We start from the raw sequence: 25056 nt of genomic DNA, 5'->3' as shown, positions 1-25056 counted from the left end.
CTTAAGCAGAATTATTTCACAGGCTGGTCTGTCTGATGTGTTTACTGAGGGTGGTAGGAAACCAAAATTCACTTACTCCTGCGCTGGTAGATGCAGCCGGATAGACTTAGCTCTGGTCAGTCCCGCTGAGCATGTTAGTGAGAAAAGTGAAAAGACAGTCCCTTATTCTGACCATCTGGCTTTGTATTTTTGCTTGGGCTCCACAAAACGCCCTGATATTGGGAGAGGCCTATGGAAGCTCAATTCCAGCCTCTTGGACGATGACTGTGTCCGGAGTTGTGTCCACTCTCTATTTCAGAACCAGCTTGAGAGAGTGGTGTTTTATGACAACATGGCAGACTGGTGGGAGGATGTCAAGGAGGAGATCAGATCCCTCTTAAGGAGACTGTCAGTTAAGAAGGGGAAGAGTAAGTATAGCCAGTATCTCAGGCTGCGGAAAGAATTAGAGTCACTCTATTCGGCGGGCGGGGATAACCAACAGAAGATTGACCGGCTGAAATCTGAGATCAGTCAGTATCAGTACCGCAGGTATACATCCCTGGTTCTTGAACGGGATTATGGGTCCTTAGGGGCTCCGGATCCTTTTGAGAATTGCAGGGAGCGGGTGGCAAATAAATCGGTCACAGGTCTCACTGACTCCCAGGGTGTTTTACAGGAGTCTCGGGAGGGTATCCTGGGGGTGGTGAGAACTTACTATGCTGACTTGTTTCAGAAGAAGGTTTTGGATAGAGAGAAGGTGGCTCAATTCTTGGAGGCAACTCCGGATCCTGATACTAATGATTTGGACTTTTCTCCTTTGACAGCAGAGTTAACAGTGGAGGAGGTGAAAGAGGCCATAGATAAGTTACATCTGAAGAAGGCACCAGGTCCAGATGGGATTACAGCTGAGTTCTATAAGAAATTCCGAGACCTCTTGGCACCAATTCTCGTGGATGTATACAAAACTAGTCTAGAAAACCACCTGATGCCTCCATCCATGAGAGTGTCCTCCCTGATCCTGCTGTCTAAAGGTAAAGAGCCTGGTGACATCAAGAACTGGAGGCCGATTGCCCTCTTGAATGTCGATAGGAAGATTCTTGCAAAAATTCTGTTCTCTAGATTAGTTTGTTTGTCCTCGGCACTGTTGGCAGGCTCACAGTTTGGCACAGTTAAAGGGCGGAACATCTCTGGAGCAGTTATCTCGATAAGGGAGATGTTTGAGAGATGTAAAGCTCTGAGGTGTGGGAGATATGTTGTGAGTCTTGACCAGGCTAAGGCCTTTGACAGAGTAGACCATGAGTATCTATGGGCGATTTTGACAAAGTACGGTATTCCAGGACAATTTGTGGATTGGCTGAGAACTTTGTACCGTGAGGCGGAGAGCTTTCCTCTGATTAATGGTTGGCAGGGTGATGCTTTCAGGGTTGAGGCAGGGGTGAGACAAGGTTGCCCACTGAGTCCATTACTGTATGTGTTTGCCATAGACCCGTTTCTTAGGTCACTGCAGGAGTGTGATTTTCAGGGGGCGCCGGTCCCCCACTGCTTGCCCCTGAGAGTTGTTGCCTACGCGGATGATGTGACTGTGGTGATATCTGAGCCTCGTGAGGTGGAGATGTTGTCTGCAGCCATCAGAAGTTACTCAGAGGCCTCCGGGTCTCTTGTCAACCTTGAGAAGAGTCAAGCTCTCTGGACGGGTCATACTGGTCCTACATTTGATCTGCCGCAGTTTGCCCAGGCCTCCTCCTATATTAAGATCCTTGGGGTGAAATTCGGGAGGGATGATAATTGCAGACTAAATTGGGAAGAAAAGTTGGAATCCGGAAATGCAAAGGTTCAGCGATGGAAGAACTGGAGGCTGACCTATAGAGAAAGGGTTAAAATGTTGAAGACTTACCTGGTCCCTGTCTTCTTGTACGTCTCTGTTGTCTTTCCTTTGCCAGAATCTTTCTCCGCTAGGCTCTTTAGCCTGTTCTTCCAACTTTTGTGGGGGAACAGGTTGAACCCAGTAAAAAGAGGGATAACCTACCTACAGAGGAGAGAGGGTGGGCTGGATATGTTAAATCCAAGGGTGTTTTTTGACTCCATGTTTCTAAAAGTAAATTTTGGTTGCCTGGACTCAGATAACAGCTCCCTGTGGGTAAATAGTATCAGGGACTGGATATTGCCTTTTGCAGAATCCTGGGTGCGAGGCGGCAGCCTTAAGAGGGGTCGATCGACTCGTGACTACCTCCCCCAGTATCTGGACTATGGCATAAGGTGCCTGAAAAAATGGGGTATTGAAAAGACCTATCTGGTGAGTAAGACCAGGAGAGATCTGTATACCAGGGTATGTAAGACCTTCTATTGTCTCCAGCCGGCATTGAGGGACTGTACATCTATAACCCTGCAGGATAGTCTGAGGCTCCTCACTGGTCTGAGGCTCCCTGCAAAGTTCTTTGACATTGCCTGGCTATCTCTGCATGGGAAACTTTTTGTAAGAGGCAACCTAAAACATCTCAGTGTGACAGATCGGGCATGTCCATTAGGTTGTCAGCAGGAGGAGACCATGGCACATTTTATATCAGAGTGCGGGGGAGGGCGAAAGATCTGGCAGGAAATATCCCGGAGGCTGAAAATTCCCCGATTACAATCACTCAAATACCCCGAAATCATATATGGCATCCCAACTAATATAGGTGACATTAACCGGGAGACCCTGTATATTATTATTACTGTCATCAAATATTATCACTGGCATACGAGGACCCAGGAGTCCCTACACAGAGAGCCCTTCCGTCATATGACCGCTGTCACATATATCATGTCTGAACTGAGGTGGATAAAGTCTCTGGAGGTCAGAAAAAAGTCTGATAATGTAAAATTGTGGAGAAATGTATATATCGATTGCTGAATATTCTGATAACACTGCAAATAAGTCTGTTCATTTATTTATGGATTTATTTATTTTTTTCCCCCTCTTTATCCTGCCAGCAATGGACTCTTAAGTTAAAGTGATTCTCATTTTTGTTATCTGACAGACATGTCTGATTTATGTTATATTATTATTATTATTATTATTATTATTATTATTATTATTATTATTAGTTATTAATTCTGCTGGAATGTAATGTATTTTTGTTTTGTTTTTACTAATAAAAATTACCTCCTATGTACAAGAATATAACTACTATAATACTACTCCTATGTATAAGAATATAACTATTATAATACTACTCCTATGTACAAGAATATAACTACTATAATACTACTCCTATGTACAAGAATATAACTACTATAATACTACCTCCTATGTACAAAAATATAACTACTATAATACTGCCTCCTATGTACAAGAATATAACTACTATAATACTACTATGTACAAGAATATAACTACTATAATACTGCTCCTATGTACAAGAATATAACTACTATAATACTACTATGTACAAGAATATAACTACTATAATACTACCTCCTATGTACAAGAATATAACTACTATAATACTGCTCCTATGTACAAGAATATAACTACTATAATACTACTATGTACAAGAATATAACTACTATAATACTGCTCCTATGTACAAGAATATAACTACTATAATACTACTATGTACAAGAATATAACTACTATAATACTACCTCCTATGTACAAGAATATAACTGCTATAATACTACTCTTATGTACAAGAATATAACTACTATAATACTGCTCCTATGTACAAGAATATAACTACTATAATACTACTCCTATGTACAAGAATATAACTACTATAATACTACTCCTATGTACAAGAATATAACTACTATAATACTGCTCCTATGTACAAGAATATAACTACTATAATACTACCTCCTATGTACAAGAATATAACTACTATAATACTACTCCTATGTACAAGAATATAACTACTATAATACTACTCCTATGTACCAGAATATAACTACTATAATACTACTCCTATGTACAAGAATATAACTACTATAATACTACTCCTATGTACAAGAATATAACTACTATAATACTGCTCCTATATACAAGAATATAACTACTATAATACTACTCCTATGTACAAGAATATAACTACTATAATACTACCCCTATGTACAAGAATATAACTACTATAATACTGCTCCTATATACAAGAATATAACTACTATAATACTACCTCCTATGTACAAGAATATAACTACTATAATACTACTCCTATATACAAGAATATAACTACTATAATACTACCTCCTATGTACAAGAATATAACTACTATAATACTACCTCCTATGTACAAGAATATAACTACTATAATACTACTCCTATGTACAAGAATATAACTACTATAATACTACTCCTATGTACATGAATATAACTACTATAATACTACTCCTATGTACAAGAATATAACTACTATAATACTACTCCTATGTATAAGAATATAACTATTATAATACTACTCCTATGTACAACAATATAACTACTATAATACTGCTCCTATGTACAAGAATATAACTACTATAATACTGCTCCTATGTACAAGAATATAACTACTATAATACTACCTCCTATGTACAAGAATATAACTACTATAATACTACCTCCTATGTACAAGAATATAACTACTATAATACTACCTCCTATGTACAAGAATATAACTACTATAATACTACTCCTATGTATAAGAATATAACTATTATAATACTACTCCTATGTACAAGAATATAACTACTATAATACTACTCCTATGTACAAGAATATAACTACTATAATACTACCTCCTATGTACAAAAATATAACTACTATAATACTGCCTCCTATGTACAAGAATATAACTACTATAATACTACTATGTACAAGAATATAACTACTATAATACTGCTCCTATGTACAAGAATATAACTACTATAATACTACTATGTACAAGAATATAACTACTATAATACTACCTCCTATGTACAAGAATATAACTACTATAATACTGCTCCTATGTACAAGAATATAACTACTATAATACTACTATGTACAAGAATATAACTACTATAATACTGCTCCTATGTACAAGAATATAACTACTATAATACTACCTCCTATGTACAAGAATATAACTGCTATAATACTACTCTTATGTACAAGAATATAACTACTATAATACTGCTCCTATGTACAAGAATATAACTACTATAATACTACTCCTATGTACAAGAATATAACTACTATAATACTACTCCTATGTACAAGAATATAACTACTATAATACTGCTCCTATGTACAAGAATATAACTACTATAATACTACCTCCTATGTACAAGAATATAACTACTATAATACTACTCCTATGTACAAGAATATAACTACTATAATACTACTCCTATGTACCAGAATATAACTACTATAATACTACTCCTATGTACAAGAATATAACTACTATAATACTACTCCTATGTACAAGAATATAACTACTATAATACTGCTCCTATATACAAGAATATAACTACTATAATACTACTCCTATGTACAAGAATATAACTACTATAATACTACCCCTATGTACAAGAATATAACTACTATAATACTGCTCCTATATACAAGAATATAACTACTATAATACTACTCCTATGTACAAGAATATAACTACTATAATACTACTCCTATGTACAAGAATATAACTACTATAATACTGCTCCTATGTACAAGAATATAACTACTATAATACTACACCTATGTACAAGAATATAACTACTATAATACTACCTCCTATGTACAAGAATATAACTACTATAATACTACCTCCTATGTACAAGAATATAACTACTATAATACTACCTCCTATGTACAAGAATATAACTACTATAATACTACCTCCTATGTACAAGAATATAACTACTATAATACTACCTCCTATGTACAAGAATATAACTACTATAATACTACCTCCTAGCTGTGAGGACGTGTTTTTGTAGCTCTCCTGAGGCTCCTGATGTCTGGAGATAGCCCAGGGCGGGGCCACCCTGGGTGGGGAAGTTCCCCTGCCAAGGCCCAGGCTCCAAGGCCTTCTCTGGGAAGCAATTCCCAGACAACTAAAAAAATGGATGGAAATCCTAAAGTCCCCAGTAATGGGAATCGTGTCCAGTGTGTCAGCAGTCCTAGTGCAGCAAGCCAAGATGGGAAGAAAGTTGTAAAGGAAGAAGTAACGGAAGCAAGCAGTAGTACGGTGCAACAACCAAGCAAAATGGTTGAATGTAAGGAGCAAACTTTGCAGCCTGTGCAGACTCCATTGCAGGTTGCAGGTGTCCAGTCCACCCCACCCTCCTGCAGACAGAGGAGAACATCCCTGGAGAAGCAGACCATGCAGGAGAACATGCAGCAGTCTGTATTGGTACGGTCTGAGCGGACAAGATCTGGAAGCGGTAACTACAAAAATGTAGTGAAGGCAGTGGAGGAGATCAAAGGGAGACCAGCGGGGAAGCTTCAAGGTACCAGCAGTACAGTCACTGGAAATAAACTGGGACATAGTCCCCAGTCTGGACATTGTGGGCCCATGGCAGTGACAACAGCCGTAGCATGTCAGAAATCACAGGCTACACCAACCAGAAGCCATACTGGGGGTAACCAACCTGCAAAGCTCTCCAACAATGCACAGACTGTCACAGCTACTGAGCGAGCACCAGAACTGCGCCTGGCAGATGAGATACCAGCACTGGTCAAGCGACTGGAGACATTGAAGGCCAGTAAAATATATCTGCAGAGACAGATTGAATGTGCGTATAATCTAAAAAAGTCTGCATGCCCTGAGAAACTGGTGTTACTGGACAGGAAGCTGAGCGCACTGGCGAAAGAGCTCGCCGAGAACGTACGGGAGACCGAGACTGTACTGGAGCAAATGGGACCGGTGGGAGAATCATACAGAAACCAGCAGCGGTTCCAGGAATACCAGAAGTCACCATCACCTTGTGCCAAAGCTGGGTCTGAACCCTCTCAAGGTGGCAGCCAGCAGTCCCATGTAAAACCAGTTCTGCAGCCAGCAAGTTTCCCTTTTAAGGAAGGGAATTTGTACGGGAAAGCGACCAGTGTTCAGCAACAGCAAAAACCTGCAGCAGTTCTCAGCAAGGCACCACAAGTCCCAGCAACCAGCACTTTGCAACCAGGTCATGGACCCCTGCCTAATGGTAATGAAGTAGCAGCTGTGCAGACACCACAAGTCCCAGGAGACAAGTCATTGCAGCAGGACTATGGACTCTTACCTGAAGGTACTGGGGGAGTAACATATTTGGGGTTACAGGTTGTGGACTCTGTTGTGCAGGACTCTGCTGCCGCTGACTGTAGTGGTAATATGGACTCTGCTATGCAGGACTCTGCTGCCGCTGACTATAATACTAATATGGACTCTGCTGTGCAGGACTCTGCTGCCGCTGATTGTCTGACTAATGTGCCTGATATTATGGATATTCCTGTATGTGATAACGGCCCAGCAGGGGAAGGTGTTTCTGGGGGGGATCCTTCACTATCTATGGCGTCAGACCCCTCTGCAGTCCAGTCTCTGGAGTCTGGTGATATTGCAGACATAGAGGTTGATGGTGGGGCGGACACAGGACAGTCCAGTGTGCAGGACTTTCCCCCTCTAGATACTCGCGCAGTAGCAGAACCACATGGTACAGGTGCTCAGCAGCCCACACAGCGCCCACAAACACGCCAAGATGGCGGATCCGGCCGTACCTCCTCAGGGAATGCCTGGAGCCGCGGTGCTCCATCTTTTGCATCAAACTCCAATTATACAGGCCAGGCTTTCAGGAGGAGGAATGTAGTCAGGTTTAGGCACGGAGGTGCCAAGGAGGATCTGCCGGATAGGAGGTTTGTGGTCCGAGAGCTCCTATGTACCCAGATGGGCTTTGTGCCGACTGATATCCTGGCCGTCATAAACCTTCCTGACCGCCAGGGGTATGATGTTAGTTTTAAGCTGATGTCTGATCTGGACCGGTTCTGGGCCAATCTCACCAGGTTGAGAGATACGGAAGGTTGGGATAAGTTCAGTTTCATCCCCATCTCTAGGCCAGATACAGCCTCTGTCACAATTGTATTTTGGAATGAAGCCGTTCCCCCTCAGGACATAGTCATCTGGCTCAGGAGGCATTGTGACCTCATGTCCGATCTTAGTAAGAACAGGGATGAAGACGGGGTCTGGACCGGTGGGTGGAGGGTCCTGGTGAAGTTGCGTCAGCAGAACAACATAACCCAACATCTGCCCAATTCGTTCTTTATAGGCCGAGAAAAAGGGATCTGCTTCTATGCGGGTCAGCCTCGCCGGTGCTTCAAGTGTGGGAAGGCCGGCCATGTGGCCAGTGTATGCTCCATGGTAAAGTGTAGCCTATGTAATGAAATGGGCCACGTGAGTGCCACATGCCAAAGCATTAGGTGTAACCTGTGCGGTCGGATCGGTCACCCCCACAGAGATTGTCCTGATGCCTGGCATAACATCTGTAAGGATAGCCCTGATGAGGACTTGCTGGCAGCGGCTGATGACATACAGGAGGAGGAGGAGGCGGCGCTATTGTCAGGGTCAGTAGTCACGGAGGCGGAGCCTCAACCACATACAGGTGATACTACCCAAGACCAGGCCGAGTCAGGTCCCATTGAGACGACCATGGAGGTTGTCGAGCAGGTTGTACAACCCTCAGTGGTCGTCTCTTCTCCTGCCCGATCATCCAACAATAATAAAAGGAGGAAGAAGGATAAAGCCAGCCGTAAGCCTGAGGGTGAGTGGACCACGGTAGAAAAGCCCACAAAGATGAGAGTAAGTAGTGCAGGCGAGGTCACTGCAACGGGGAATAGATTTAGTGTCCTATCAGAGTCAGACGGAGAAGCAGAACTAGACAGAGAACTCTCACGAATGATGGCGGAGTATGAGGATGAACCAGAGGGCGATCCTCCCAATAAGAGGAGACCCCACCGAGATGAGGGGCAGTCCGAATCAGACATGGAAACAGCTGGTCACCAGGACACCTCTGACTCTGATCTATGACAATGGGGCCCATCTCTCTGTTTCTCATATTCCTAGTTGTTCTGATGGCAGGTTTCTATCTTAAAGTTATCTCTAGTAATGTGAATAGCATCCGAGCAAGGAGGACAAGACACGCAGTGTATGAACATCTGAGATATCTTGATGCCGATGTCTATTTCTTACAAGAAACCCGTTTAAATACTTTAGGACTAATACGAGAAGCAGAGAGAGAATGGAAATCTGGCCCGTCCTTCTGGTCTCTGGCGGTGGAGCCTTATGCCGGGGTTTCTATACTGTTTAACACCCCTGATGTCACCATACACAGATTCACTGAGGTTCTGATGGGGAGGTGCCTGGTTTTAGAAGTTACCATCCGAGGCAGAAGGCTCCGACTCATTAATATCTATGGTCCACCGCAGTCGGTGATTGAAAGGGCACGTCTGTTTGATGAAGTCAAGCAGTACTTGTTTACATCTGTTCCGGTAGTCATGGCAGGGGACTTCAATGCCACCATGTCATCCAGTGACAGACCTACTGGTCGGCCTCTCACCAGGGACTGCAAGGTCTTAAGCAGAATTATTTCACAGGCTGGTCTGTCTGATGTGTTTACTGAGGGTGGTAGGAAACCAAAATTCACTTACTCCTGCGCTGGTAGATGCAGTCGGATAGACTTAGCTCTGGTCAGTCCCGCTGAGCATGTTAGTGAGAAAAGTGAAAAGACAGTCCCTTATTCTGACCATCTGGCTTTGTATTTTTGCTTGGGCTCCACAAAACGCCCTGATATTGGGAGAGGCCTATGGAAGCTCAATTCCAGCCTCTTGGACGATGACTGTGTCCGGAGTTGTGTCCACTCTCTATTTCAGAACCAGCTTGAGAGAGTGGTGTTTTATGATAACATGGCAGACTGGTGGGAGGATGTCAAGGAGGAGATCAGATCCCTCTTAAGGAGACTGTCAGTTAAGAAGGGGAAGAGTAAGTATAGCCAGTATCTCAGGCTGCGGAAAGAATTAGAGTCACTCTATTCGGCGGGCGGGGATAACCAACAGAAGATTGACCGGCTGAAATCTGAGATCAGTCAGTATCAGTACCGCAGGTATACATCCCTGGTTCTTGAACGGGATTATGGGTCCTTAGGGGCTCCGGATCCTTTTGAGAATTGCAGGGAGCGGGTGGCAAATAAATCGGTCACAGGTCTCACTGACTCCCAGGGTGTGTTACAGGAATCTCGGGAGGGTATCCTGGGGGTGGTGAGAACTTACTATGCTGACTTGTTTCAGAAGAAGGTTTTGGATAGAGAGAAGGTGGCTCAATTCTTGGAGGCAACTCCGGATCCTGATACTAATGATTTGGACTTTTCTCCTTTGACAGCAGAGTTAACAGTGGAGGAGGTGAAAGAGGCCATAGATAAGTTACATCTGAAGAAGGCACCAGGTCCAGATGGGATTACAGCTGAGTTCTATAAGAAATTCCGAGACCTCTTGGCACCAATTCTCGTGGATGTATACAAAACTAGTCTAGAAAACCACCTGATGCCTCCATCCATGAGAGTGTCCTCCCTGATCCTGCTGTCTAAAGGTAAAGAGCCTAGTGACATCAAGAACTGGAGGCCGATTGCCCTCTTGAATGTCGATAGGAAGATTCTTGCAAAAATTCTGTTCTCTAGATTAGTTTGTTTGTCCCCGGCACTGTTGGCAGGCTCACAGTTTGGCACAGTTAAAGGGCGGAACATCTCTGGAGCAGTTATCTCGATAAGGGAGATGTTTGAGAGATGTAAAGCTCTGAGGTGTGGGAGATATGTTGTGAGTCTTGACCAGGCTAAGGCCTTTGACAGAGTAGACCATGAGTATCTATGGGCGACTTTGACAAAGTACGGTATTCCGGGACAATTTGTGGATTGGCTGAGAACTTTGTACCGCGAGGCGGAGAGCTTTCCTCTGATTAATGGTTGGCAGGGTGATGCTTTCAGGGTTGAGGCAGGGGTGAGACAAGGTTGCCCACTGAGTCCATTACTGTATGTGTTTGCCATAGACCCGTTTCTTAGGTCACTGCAGGAGTGTGATTTTCAGGGGGCGCCGGTCCCCCACTGCTTGCCCCTGAGAGTTGTTGCCTACGCGGATGATGTGACTGTGGTGATATCTGAGCCTCGTGAGGTGGAGATGTTGTCTGCAGCCATCAGAAGTTACTCAGAGGCCTCCGGGTCTCTTGTCAACCTTGAGAAGAGTCAAGCTCTCTGGACGGGTCATACTGGTCCTACATTTGATCTGCCGCAGTTTGCCCAGGCCTCCTCCTATATTAAGATCCTTGGGGTGAAATTCGGGAGGGATGATAATTGCAGACTAAATTGGGAAGAAAAGTTGGAATCCGGAAATGCAAAGGTTCAGCGATGGAAGAACTGGAGGCTGACCTATAGAGAAAGGGTTAAAATGTTGAAGACTTACCTGGTCCCTGTCTTCTTGTACGTCTCTGTTGTCTTTCCTTTGCCAGAATCTTTCTCCGCTAGGCTCTTTAGCCTGTTCTTCCAACTTTTGTGGGGGAACAGGTTGAACCCAGTAAAAAGAGGGATAACCTACCTACAGAGGAGAGAGGGTGGGCTGGATATGTTAAATCCAAGGGTGTTTTTTGACTCCATGTTTCTAAAAGTAAATTTTGGTTGCCTGGACTCAGATAACAGCTCCCTGTGGGTAAATAGTATCAGGGACTGGATATTGCCTTTTGCAGAATCCTGGGTGCGAGGCGGCAGCCTTAAGAGGGGTCGATCGACTCGTGACTACCTCCCCCAGTATCTGGACTATGGCATAAGGTGCCTGAAAAAATGGGGTATTGAAAAGACCTATCTGGTGAGTAAGACCAGGAGAGATCTATACACCAGGGTATGTAAGACCTTCTATTGTCTCCAGCCGGCATTGAGGGACTGTACATCTACAACCCTGCAGGATAGTCTGAGGCTCCTCACTGGTCTGAGGCTCCCTGCAAAGTTCTTTGACATTGCCTGGCTATCTCTGCATGGGAAACTTTTTGTAAGAGGCAACCTAAAACATCTCAGTGTGACAGATCGGGCATGTCCATTAGGTTGTCAGCAGGAGGAGACCATGGCACATTTTATATCAGAGTGCGGGGGAGGGCGAAAGATCTGGCAGGAAATATCCCGGAGGCTGAAAATTCCCCGATTACAATCACTCAAATACCCCGAAATCATATATGGCATCCCAACTAATATAGGTGACATTAACCGGGAGACCCTGTATATTATTATTACTGTCATCAAATATTATCACTGGCATACGAGGACCCAGGTGTCCCTACACAGAGAGCCCTTCCGTCATATGACCGCTGTCACATATATCATGTCTGAACTGAGGTGGATAAAGTCTCTGGAGGTCAGAAAAAAGTCTGATAATGTAAAATTGTGGAGAAATGTATATATCGATTGCTGAATATTCTGATAACACTGCAAATAAGTCTGTTCATTTATTTATGGATTTATTTTTTTTTCCCCCTCTTTATCCTGCCAGCAATGGACTCTTAAGTTAAAGTGATTCTCATTTTTGTTATCTGACAGACATGTCTGATTTATGTTATATTATTATTATTATTATTATTAGTTATTAATTCTGCTGGAATGTAATGTATTTTTGTTTTGTTTTTACTAATAAAAATTACCTCCTATGTACAAGAATATAACTACTATAATACTACTCCTATGTTCAAGAATATAAGTACTATAATACTACCTCCTATGTACAAGAATATAACTACTATAATACTACCTCCTATGTACAAGAATATAACTACTATAATACTGCTCCTATGTACAAGAATATAACTACTATAATACCGCCCCCTATGTGCAGTATACAGTATAATGAAATGGTTGTTCCTTTCTTATTTCCTTATGCCAGCCGGAGACTCCTTTATATTGTTCATTGTCTTTGCAGTCCTCAGGAAATCCGGGAGATCCTTAGATTGGCGCAGATTAACCATTTAGAAGTCATTCCACTTATCCAGACATTTGGTCACATGGAGGTATGATGGCGGGTGGTCTTGGCGTCTTCTTTAGGGTCTCGGGCTCCTCTGACGTCTTCTCTCTTGCAGTTTGTCCTGAAGCACAGCGCCTTCGCTCACCTCAGAGAGGTCCTGTCTTACCCCAACAGCCTAAACCCCCATAAGGACGAGTCCCATCAGCTCCTCCAGGCCATGATACGGCAGGTGATGGATCTCCACCCCGGGGTTCGCTGGCTGCACATCGGCTCCGATGAGGTAACAAACAAACACTTTTCTTGTATTTTAGAAGAATTCCAGTTGTATACTCCAGTCACATTCAAAGCTGCGTTCACAATTGTCCTGCTACTCGGAATCCATAGTTGTAAATCCATACATGTCAGTGGTGTGAAGTGAATCGTCTATTTCTGCAGCTTTAGATGTGACTGGAGTATATCATGTGACAAGATCTGCCTATTAGTAGTGAGATACAGAAGTCTCGTCTAGGTCTACTACCTCGGAGAAGGAGAAGAATCCAAGAAGTATCTTTCCGAAACCGGCTTGGCGGTGGAAGACCTCTTCATGTGTCACCTGAAGAAAGTCGCCGCCCATGTGGTCTCCACTTACCCGGGCGTCAGGCCCATCGCCTGGGATGACATGCTGAGGAGCGCCTCTGCCCAAACATTGACAGGTGTGGCTGGACCTGGGGGTGTCCAGGGTGAGGGGCATTTAGTGGGCACAGTTGCCCCCTGCTACCACTTCCACCTCTCTGTCTCCCATAGACTCTGGCCTAGCCCAGCTGGTGGACCCAATGATCTGGGACTACACCCCGAACCTAGAGGTGGACAATCGAGGTACGTGGACCATAACAAATTAAAGGGTAACTCCATACAAAACATGCACACCTGCCACCACCTACAGGGGGCGCCACTGGACAGTGATCATCCTCATGTCTCGCTTTCCTGCAGTTGCCCTGATCAATAAGTATTCAGAGTGCGGCTTTAAGAAGATCTGGCTGGCCAGTGCCTTTAAGGGGGCCACCGGCGCTTCCCAGCAGCTCACCCATATCGGACATCACCTGGAGAACCATAGACGTTGGCTACAGGTGATGCAGAGGATACCGCCCAATATCCTGCAGGGACTGGCCATTACTGGCTGGCAGAGGTACATGGGGCGGGGGGTCCGGTCTTATTGTGGTCCTTTTAGTTAATATTTGGGGTTGTCCACTTTAAAGGTCACTTTTTACCATTTCACAAAGTATGCTGGCACCCCCGGCGATCAGCTGTAACCTGGGAGGGAGCAGGGCAGTACGTGTTGTGTTTCCCTGCAGTGCCCCCACAGGAGAAGTGAAGTATTACACTGCGTCCATTCATATCACTGGTTGTGTATGCAATGCAGGAGAGGACAAGTCCTCCGGAGCGAGAGACCAAACCCCAGGGGAGGAGCAGCGGTAACATGGACCCCTAGAAATCCTTAATAACTGCTCCATCTTTCAGGTACGACCACTTCTCAGTCCTGTGCGAGCTCCTGCCGGTGGGGATTCCTTCCTTGGCCGTGTGTCTGCAGACGTTGAAGAATGGTATGGTCCACTGTATATAGATTGTGTGTACTTACAATATACATTGGGTATCCTCTGAGCCTGTGACTAGTGGTGGCCACTGCCGGGCCCTTCACTGCCATCTAGGACCTCACCTGCCTCGTGGTACCATGTAGGAGCCCCTGGCGGTGTCACCATGTAGCTCTGTCACATACCACATTACCGCACCTCGTACGTCCCCAGAATGACTATCTGATAACTTGCGGCAGCATCTCCCCCCTACCCCCTCATTAGCAGCAGGTCCCCCCTTGAAGTGCTGTTTTTATGTTCCTGACCCTGGAGCGCCCCTTTAATCCCAGCTGTCTTGCTACGTCTCCCCAGGTTGTTACTCTAAGGAGGTGGCCGCCTCCATCCAAGACGTCTTAGGAATGTCCCATCTGGACACTGAGAACTACTCAAGGTGAATCCATCACACTGCACATTGTTATCAAGCAGGTCGCCTATTACTATCCTGGGAAAGCTGGGTGGTGACCAATAGGCCGCTACAGCTACCATGTCACTTTAAGAGTTTTAGCTTTAAGATCAGCCAAAGTGCTGTCACCCAGCTTTCCTGGGATCCTAAATGTCTAAAGGTGGGTTAATAAATACTCAGAGCTCCTCTCCCTGCGCCCCAGTGTTTTGGGAGACTTTCCTTCTTGCTGGGACTGATCTTGTCTTATCTCTTGACAGTGAAGCTTCAGGCTCCTTCCCCGGCAGCGACATCTTCACCCTCATAACCCAAAGTATCTTCTATCTGAAGACCCCGACACAAGACCTCCTGGAGAAGAACCGGTGAGTGCAGAGACCCAGTGTAGTATATAGGGGGCGCATAGGGGTGCAGGGACCCAGTGTAGTATATAGGGGGCGCATAGGGGTGCAGAGACCCAGTGTAGTATATAGGGGGCGCATAGGGGTGCAGGGACCCAGTGTAGTATATAGGGGGCGCATAGAGGTGCAGGGACCCAGTGTAGTATATAGGGGGCGCATAGGGGTGCAGGGACCCAGTGTAGTATATAGGGGGCGCATAGGGGTGCAGGGACCCAGTGTAGTATATAGGGGGCGCATAGGGGTGCAGGGACCCAGTGTAGTATATAGGGGGCGCATAGGGGTGCAGAGACCCAGTGTAGTATATAGGGGGCGCATAGGGGTGCAGGGACCCAGTGTAGTATATAGGGGGCGCATAGGGGTGCAGGGACCCAGTGTAGTATATAGGGGGCGCATAGGGGTGCAGGGACCCAGTGTAGTATATAGGGGGCGCATAGAGGTGCAGGGACCCAGTGTAGTATATAGGGGGCGCATAGGGGTGCAGGGACCCAGTGTAGTATATAGGGGGCGCATAGGGGTGCAGGGACCCAGTGTAGTATATAGGGGGCGCATAGAGGTGCAGGGACCCAGTGTAGTATATAGGGGGCGCATAGAGGTGCAGGGACCCAGTGTAGTATATAGGGGGCGCATAGAGGTGCAGGGACCCAGTATAGTATATAGGGGGCGCATAGAGCTGCAGGGACCCAGTATAGTATATAGGGGGTGCAGGGACCCAGTGTAGTATATAGGGGGCGCATAGAGGTGCAGGGACCCAGTGTAGTATATAGGGGGCGCATAGAGGTGCAGGGACCCAGTATAGTATATAGGGGGCGCATAGGGGTGTAGGGACCCAGTATAGTATATAGGGGGTGCAAGGACCTAGTATAGTATATAGGGGGCGCATAGAGGTGCAGGGACCCAGTATAGTATATAAGGGGCGCATAGGGGTGCAGGGACCCAGTGTAGTATAAAGGGGGCGCATAGGGGTGCAGGGACCCAGTGTAGTATATAGGGGGCGCATAGGGGTGCAGGGACCCAGTGTAGTATATAGGGGGCGCATAGGGGTGCAGGGACCCAGTGTAGTATATAGGGGGCGCATAGGGGTGCAGGGACCCAGTGTAGTATATAGGGGGCGCATAGGGGTGCAGGGACCCAGTGTAGTATATAGGGGGCGCATAGAGGTGCAGGGACCCAGTGTAGTATATAGGGGGCGCATAGAGGTGCAGGGACCCAGTGTAGTATATAGGGGGCGCATAGAGGTGCAGGGACCCAATGTAGTATATAGGGGGCGCATAGGGGTGCAGGGACCCAGTGTAGTATATAGGGGGTGCAGGGACCCAGTGTAGTATATAGGGGGCGCATAGGGGTGCAGGGACCCAGTGTAGTATATAGGGGGCGCATAGAGGTGCAGGGATCTAGTATAGTATATAGGGGGCGCATAGAGGTGCAGGGACCCAGTGTAGTATATAGGGGGCGCATAGAGGTGCAGGGATCTAGTATAGTATATAGGGGGCGCAAAGGGGTGCAGGGACCCAGTATAGTATATAGGGGGCGCATAGGGGGGCAGGAACCCAGTGTAGTATATAGGGGGCGCATAGGGGTGCAGGGACCCAGTGTAGTATATAGGGGGCGCATAGGGGTGCAGGGACCCAGTGTAGTATATAGGGGGCGCATAGGGGTGCAGGGACCCAGTGTAGTATATAGGGGGCGCATAGGGGTGCAGGGACCCAGTGTAGTATATAGGGGACGCATAGGGGTGCAGGGACCCAGTGTAGTATATAGGGGGCGCAGGGACCCAGTGTAGTATATAGGGGGCGCAGGGACCCAGTGTAGTATATAGGGGGCGCATAGGGGTGCAGGGACCCAGTGTAGTATATAGGGGGTGCATAGAGGTGCAGGGACCCAGTATAGTATATAGGGGGCGCATAGAGGTGCAGGGATCTAGTATAGTATATAGGGGGCGCATAGGGGTGCAGGGACCCAGTATAGTATATAGGGGGCGCATAGGGGGGCAGGAACCCAGTGTAGTATATAGGGGGCGCATAGGGGTGCAGGGACCCAGTGTAGTATATAGGGGGCGCATAGGGGTGCAGGGACCCAGTGTAGTATATAGGGGGCGCATAGGGGTGCAGGGACCCAGTGTAGTATATAGGGGACGCATAGGGGTGCAGGGATCCAGTGTAGTATATAGGGGGCGCAGGGACCCAGTGTAGTATATAGGGGGCGCATAGCGGTGCAGGGACCCAGTGTAGTATATAGGGGGCGCATAGAGGTGCAGGGATCTAGTATAGTATATAGGGGGCGCATAGAGGTGCAGGGACCGAGTGTAGTATATAGGGGGCGCATAGAGGTGCAGGGATCTAGTATAGTATATAGGGGGCGCATAGGGGTGCAGGGACCCAGTATAGTATATAGGGGGCGCATAGGGGGGCAGGAACCCAGTGTAGTATATAGGGGGCGCATAGGGGTGCAGGGACCCAGTGTAGTATATAGGAGGCGCATAGGGGTGCAGGGACCCAGTGTAGTATATAGGGGGCGCATAGGGGTGCAGGGACCCAGTGTAGTATATAGGGGGCGCATAGAGGTGCAGGGACCCAGTACAGTATATAGGGGGCGCATAGGGGGGCAGGAACCCAGTGTAGTATATAGGGGGTGCATAGGGGTGCAGGGACCCAGTGTAGTATATAGGGGGCGCATAGGGGTGCAGGGACCCAGTGTAGTATATAGGGGGCGCATAGGGGTGCAGGGACCCAGTGTAGTATATAGGGGGCGCATAGGGGTGCAGGGACCCAGTGTAGTATATAGGGGACGCATAGGGGTGCAGGGACCCAGTGTAGTATATAGGGGGCGCAGGGACCCAGTGTAGTATATAGGGGGCGCAGGGACCCAGTGTCGTATATAGGGGGCGCATAGGGGTGCAGGGACCCAGTGTAGTATATAGGGGGTGCATAGAGGTGCAGGGACCCAGTATAGTATATAGGGGGCGCATAGAGGTGCAGGGATCTAGTATAGTATATAGGGGGCGCATAGGGGTGCAGGGACCCAGTATAGTATATAGGGGGCGCATAGGGGGGCAGGAACCCAGTGTAGTATATAGGGGGCGCATAGGGGTGCAGGGACCCAGTGTAGTATATAGGGGGCGCATAGGGGTGCAGGGACCCAGTGTAGTATATAGGGGGCGCATAGGGGTGCAGGGACCCAGTGTAGTATATAGGGGACGCATAGGGGTGCAGGGATCCAGTGTAGTATATAGGGGGCGCAGGGACCCAGTGTAGTATATAGGGGGCGCATAGCGGTGCAGGGACCCAGTGTAGTATATAGGGGGCGCATAGAGGTGCAGGGATCTAGTATAGTATATAGGGGGCGCATAGAGGTGCAGGGACCGAGTGTAGTATATAGGGGGCGCATAGAGGTGCAGGGATCTAGTATAGTATATAGGGGGCGCATAGGGGTGCAGGGACCCAGTATAGTATATAGGGGGCGCATAGGGGGGCAGGAACCCAGTGTAGTATATAGGGGGCGCATAGGGGTGCAGGGACCCAGTGTAGTATATAGGAGGCGCATAGGGGTGCAGGGACCCAGTGTAGTATATAGGGGGCGCATAGGGGTGCAGGGACCCAGTGTAGTATATAGGGGGCGCATAGAGGTGCAGGGACCCAGTACAGTATATAGGGGGCGCATAGGGGGGCAGGAACCCAGTGTAGTATATAGGGGGTGCATAGGGGTGCAGGGACCCAGTGTAGTATATAGGGGGCGCATAGGGGTGCAGGGACCCAGTGTAGTATATAGGGGGCGCATAGGGGTGCAGGGACCCAGTGTAGTATATAGGGGACGCATAGGGGTGCAGGGACCCAGTGTAGTATATAGGGGGCGCAGGGACCCAGTGTAGTATATAGGGGGCGCAGGGACCCAGTGTAGTATATAGGGGGCGCATAGGGGTGCAGGGACCCAGTGTAGTATATAGGGGGCGCATAGAGGTGCAGGGACCCAGTATAGTATATAGGGGGCGCATAGAGGTGCAGGGACCCAGTATATTAAAGAGGGGATACAGGGGTGCAGTATGGGGGACATATGTGCAGTTATCGAATGAGGTGCAGAGATCAGAATAGTGAGAGGAAACATCAAAGATCTATAATATGTATCTGACCGATCAGCGACCAATATCATCTCACAGGATCGTCACTGGATGGTTCAGCCCATATCACAGGAAGAGAAAGATCATCCATCCAATAATGGTGCAGCAGATAGAGCCGGAGGCCGTGAGGTGAGAATAATGGACATGACCATAATATTTGCACACAGGGGGCGGTATTATAGTAGTTATATTCTTGTACATAGGAGTAGTATTATAGTAGTTATATTCTTGTACATAGGAGTAGTATTATAGTAGTTATATTCTTGTACATAGGTGTGGTATTATAGTAGTTATATTCTTGTACATAGGAGGTAGTATTATAGTAGTTATATTCTTGTATATAGGAGTAGTATTATAGTAGTTATATTCTTGTACATAGGAGGTAGTATTATAGTAGTTATATTCTTGTACATAGGAGCAGTATTATAGTAGTTATATTCTTGTATATAGGAGTAGTATTATAGTAGTTATCTTCTTGTACATAGGAGGTAGTATTATAGTAGTTATATTCTTGTACATAAGAGCAGTATTATAGTAGTTATATTCTTGTACATAAGAGGTAGTATTATAGTAGTTATATTCTTGTACATAGGAGGTAGTATTATAGTAGTTATATTCTTGTACATAGGAGTAGTATTATAGTAGTTATATTCTTGTACATAGGAGTAGTATTATAGTAGTTATATTCTTGTACATAGGAGCAGTATTATAGTGGTTATATTCTTGTACATAGGAGGTAGTATTATAGTAGTTATATTATTGTACATAGGAGTAGTATTATAGTAGTTATATTCTTGTACATAGGAGTAGTATTATAGTATTTATATTCTTGTACATAGGAGTAGTATTATAGTAGTTATATTCTTGTACATAGGAGGTAGTATTATAGTAGTTATATTCTTGTACATAGGAGCAGTATTATAGTAGTTATATTCTTGTACATAGGAGTAGTATTATAGTAGTTATATTCTTGTACATAGGAGTAGTATTATAGTAGTTATATTCTTGTACATAGGAGTAGTATTATAGTATTTATATTCTTGTACATAGGAGTAGTATTATAGTAGTTATATTCTTGTACATAGGAGTAGTATTATAGTAGTTATATTCTTGTACATAGGAGTAGTATTATAGTATTTATATTCTTGTACATAGGAGTAGTATTATAGTAGTTATATTCTTGTACATAGGAGGTAGTATTATAGTAGTTATATTCTTGTACATAGGAGCAGTATTATAGTAGTTATATTCTTGTACATAGGAGTAGTATTATAGTAGTTATATTCTTGTACATAGGAGTAGTATTATAGTAGTTATATTCTTGTACATAGGAGTAGTATTATAGTAGTTATATTCTTGTACATAGGAGCAGTATTATAGTAGTTATATTCTTGTACATAGGAGGTAGTATTATAGTAGTTATATTCTTGTACATAGGAGCAGTATTATAGTAGTTATATTCTTGTACATAGGAGCAGTATTATAGTAGTTATATTCTTGTACATAGGAGGTAGTATTATAGTAGTTATATTCTTGTACATAGGAGCAGTATTATAGTAGTTATATTCTTGTACATAGGAGGTAGTATTATAGTAGTTATATTCTTGTACATAGGAGTAGTATTATAGTAGTTATATTCTTGTACATAGGAGCAGTATTATAGTAGTTATATTCTTGTACATAGGAGGTAGTATTATAGTAGTTATATTCTTGTACATAGGAGCAGTATTATAGTAGTTATATTCTTGTACATAGGAGCAGTATTATAGTAGCTATATTCTTGTACATAGGAGCAGTATTATAGTAGTTATATTCTTGTACATAGGAGCAGTATTATAGTAGTTATATTCTTGTACATAGGAGTAGTATTATAGTAGTTATATTCTTGTACATAGGAGTAGTATTATAGTAGTTATATTCTTGTACATAGGAGTAGTATTATAGTAGTTATAGTCTTGTACATAGGAGCAGTATTATAGTAGTTATATTCTTGTACATAGGAGGTAGTATTATAGTAGTTATATTCTGGTAGATATGTGGGAGAAATAGCACAGCCTATGACTTTACCACATAATATAGGAGATGACCCGAGTCCATGATGTGAATATCATATGCAGATTACAGACATCCCTATGAACCAGGTCTCAGCACTTCCCCAGGAGACATCTTGGTTGGCCTAGAGTTTGGATGTGTCTCACAGTAGGGGGTGCACTTAGTAATCAGACTGGATATAGTCTTCTCCTCATTACATGACTAATGACTTCACCTGTCGCCTCATTTGGCACAGACACATCAAGCCTTGTAAAACTACAGAAGGCCGATCAGTATGTGTCATCCAAACCACTACAGGGCCATAACATCATCTCAATGGTCTCACCAGAGCTCTACACCCCTCCCCCAGACAAGGAGTTACCTAAAATCAAAGTAGAAGACCATGGTGCCCATATCTGCCCATTGAGTTACATAGATACACTAGCTGGTACCCGCGACTTGGTCTGCGGTGATTGTAGCAGTGGGTATATACAGGCGTGGGTAAGGTTTTCGTACTGTGTATAAGGGATGGGATATGAAATGTAACTTTGTATCTTGTTTTTGCTGTAATTCTGAGAATCCGTGAGACTTTTGTGTTGCAGTTACTTTGTATTTGAGCTGCTATATATACGGTGTTGTGAGAAACTTTACATAGTGACTTTGGGACAGAAGTATTTGAAGTTAACCCTTTCCCGCCGATGGCATTTTTTTGATTTTGGTTTTTCGTTTTTGACTCCCCTCCTTCTAAACCCCATAACTTTTTTATTTCTCCGCCCCCAGAGTCATATGAGGTCTTAATTTTTCTGGGACAAATTTTTCTTCATGATGCCGCCATTATTTATTCTATATAATGTACTGGGAAGCAGGGAAAAAATTCAGAATGGGGTGGATTTGACGAAAAAATGCATTTCTGCGACTTTCTTACGGGCTTTGGTTTTACGGCATTCACTGTGCAGCCAAAATGACCTGTCCCCTGTATTCTGTGTTTCGTTACGATTCCGGGGATACCAAATTTATATGGTTTTATTTACATTTTGACCCCTTAAAAAAATCCAAAACTATGTTAAAAAATTTTATTTTGAAAAGTCGCCATATTCCGACAGCCGTAACTTTTTTATATGTGTACGGGGATGTATAGGGCGTCTTTTTTTGCGTGGCCGGGTGTACTGTGTAGTTCTACCATTTTCGGGAAATGTTATTGCTTTGATCACTTTTTATTAAAATTTGTATCAGAATCAAAACAATGAAAAAACGGCGGTTTGGCACTTTTAACCATTTTTCCCGCTACAGCGTTTACCGAACAGGAAAAATTTTTGTGTAGCTTTGTAGAGCGGGTGATTTCGGACACGGGGAGATCTAACATGTCTGTGTTTCACAGTTTTTAACTACTTTTATATGTGTTCTAGGGAAAGGGGGGTGATTTGAATTTTTAATCCTTTTTATTTGTTTTTATTTTTTTTTTTTACTTTTTTTTAAACTTTTTTTTTGCATTTATTAGACCTCCTAGGGGTATTGACATGGGTGGGTGGTGTCGCGGATTGTCAGAGCGGTGGGGGTCGGCAAACATGGCTGCTCCGGAGCGTTACAGAGCGCCTCCTGGAGTATCGTTAAGGTGAGGGGCAGAGTGGTAAAGTCTATGTATATGTGATTGTGTGGGGTTAGGGGCGAGGCTGCAGAGGGCAATAGGAATTTTGTGGCTTGCTATGGTCCAAAGTGTGTGAGATTGCAGAGATAGTGGTGTGAGTTTGGGTTTTGTGGGGGTCCTGGCACAAATGTATGTGCGCTATTGTGACGAAAAGTAGCCTATTGCGCAATCGGGTTTATTAGCTATGTTTGTGGAAAATTTCAGCCAAATCGGTCGAGCGGGTTTTGCGTGATTGAGGAACAAACATCCGAACATCCAAACTCACAAACCCACAAACTTTCACATTTATAATATTAATAGGATATTCTTGTATATAGGGGTAGTATTATAGTAGTTATATTCTTGTACATAGGAGTAGTATTATAGTAGTTATATTCTTGTACATAGGAGGTAGTATTATAGTAGTTATATTCTTGTACATAGGAGGTAGTATTATAGTAGTTATATTCTTGTACATAGGAGCAGTATTATAGTAGTTATATTCTTGTACATAGGAGCAGTATTATAGTAGTTATATTCTTGTACATAGGAGGTAGTATTATAGTAGTTATATTCTTGTACATAGGAGTAGTATTATAGTAGTTATATTCTTGTACATAGGAGTAGTATTATAGTAGTTATATTCTTGTACATAGGAGTAGTATTATAGTAGTTATATTCTTGTACATAGGAGTAGTATTATAGTAGTTATATTCTTGTACATAGGAGCAGTATTATAGTAGTTATATTCTTGTACATAGGAGGTAGTATTATAGTAGTTATATTCTTGTACATAGGAGGTAGTATTATAGTAGTTATATTCTTGTACATAGGAGCAGTATTATAGTAGTTATATTCTTGTACATAGGAGCAGTATTATAGTAGTTATATTCTTGTACATAGGAGGTAGTATTATAGTAGTTATATTCTTGTACATAGGAGGTAGTATTATAGTAGTTATATTCTTGTACATAGGAGGTAGTATTATAGTAGTTATATTCTTGTACATAGGAGGTAGTATTATAGTAGTTATATTCTTGTACATAGGAGGTAGTATTATAGTAGTTATATTCTTGTACATAGGAGGTAGTATTATAGTAGTTATATTCTTGTACATAGGAGTAGTATTATAGTAGTTATATTCTTGTACATAGGAGCAGTATTATAGTAGTTATATTCTTGTACATAGGAGGTAGTATTATAGTAGTTATATTCTTGTACATAGGAGGTAGTATTATAGTAGTTATATTCTTGTACATAGGAGTAGTATTATAGTAGTTATATTCTTGTACATAGGAGTAGTATTATAGTAGTTATATTCTTGTACATAGGAGCAGTATTATAGTAGTTATATTCTTGTACATAGGAGTAGTATTATAGTAGTAATATTCTTGTACATAGGAGTAGTATTATAGTAGTTATATTCTTGTACATAGGAGGTAGTATTATAGTAGTTATATTCTTGTACATAGGAGCAGTATTATAGTAGTTACATTCTTGTACATAGGAGGTAGTATTATAGTAGTTATATTCTTGTACATAGGAGGTAGTATTATAGTAGTTATATTCTTGTACATAGGAGTAGTATTATAGTAGTTATATTCTTGTACATAGGAGTGGTATTATAGTAGTTATATTCTTGTACATAGGAGTAGTATTATAGTAGTTATATTCTTGTACATAGGAGGTAGTATTATAGTAGTTATATTCTTGTACATAGGAGGTAGTATTATAGTAGTTATATTCTTGTACATAGGAGGTAGTATTATAGTAGTTATATTCTTGTACATAGGAGGTAGTATTATAGTAGTTATATTCTTGTACATAGGAGCAGTATTATAGTAGTTATATTCTTGTACATAGGAGCAGTATTATAGTAGTTATATTCTTGTACATAGGAGGTAGTATTATAGTAGTTATATTCTTGTACATAGGAGGTAGTATTATAGTAGTTATA

The 25056-nt window shown here is 43.7% G+C and overlaps 1 protein-coding gene across 1 annotated transcript in view; it reads left to right on the top strand.

The window, feature by feature from the left end:
• The window catches only part of HEXD (hexosaminidase D), a 42392-nt gene that overhangs the window by 14727 nt on the left and 2609 nt on the right, over nt 1–25056 (top strand). The window contains exons 4-12 of the mRNA XM_075279311.1: nt 12887–12974; nt 13044–13208; nt 13437–13620; nt 13712–13783; nt 13898–14093; nt 14426–14508; nt 14848–14926; nt 15196–15297; nt 19484–19573. Of these exons, the coding sequence (XP_075135412.1) occupies nt 12887–12974; nt 13044–13208; nt 13437–13620; nt 13712–13783; nt 13898–14093; nt 14426–14508; nt 14848–14926; nt 15196–15297; nt 19484–19573 (1059 nt within the window). The remainder of the gene's footprint in view (nt 1–12886; nt 12975–13043; nt 13209–13436; nt 13621–13711; nt 13784–13897; nt 14094–14425; nt 14509–14847; nt 14927–15195; nt 15298–19483; nt 19574–25056) is intronic.

Source organism: Leptodactylus fuscus, chromosome 6 (genome assembly GCF_031893055.1).
Source record: "Leptodactylus fuscus isolate aLepFus1 chromosome 6, aLepFus1.hap2, whole genome shotgun sequence".
Lineage (NCBI taxonomy): Eukaryota > Metazoa > Chordata > Amphibia > Anura > Leptodactylidae > Leptodactylus > Leptodactylus fuscus.
The sequence above is the reverse complement of the archived record's forward strand: the minus strand, read 5'-3'. Positions and strand labels throughout refer to the sequence as shown.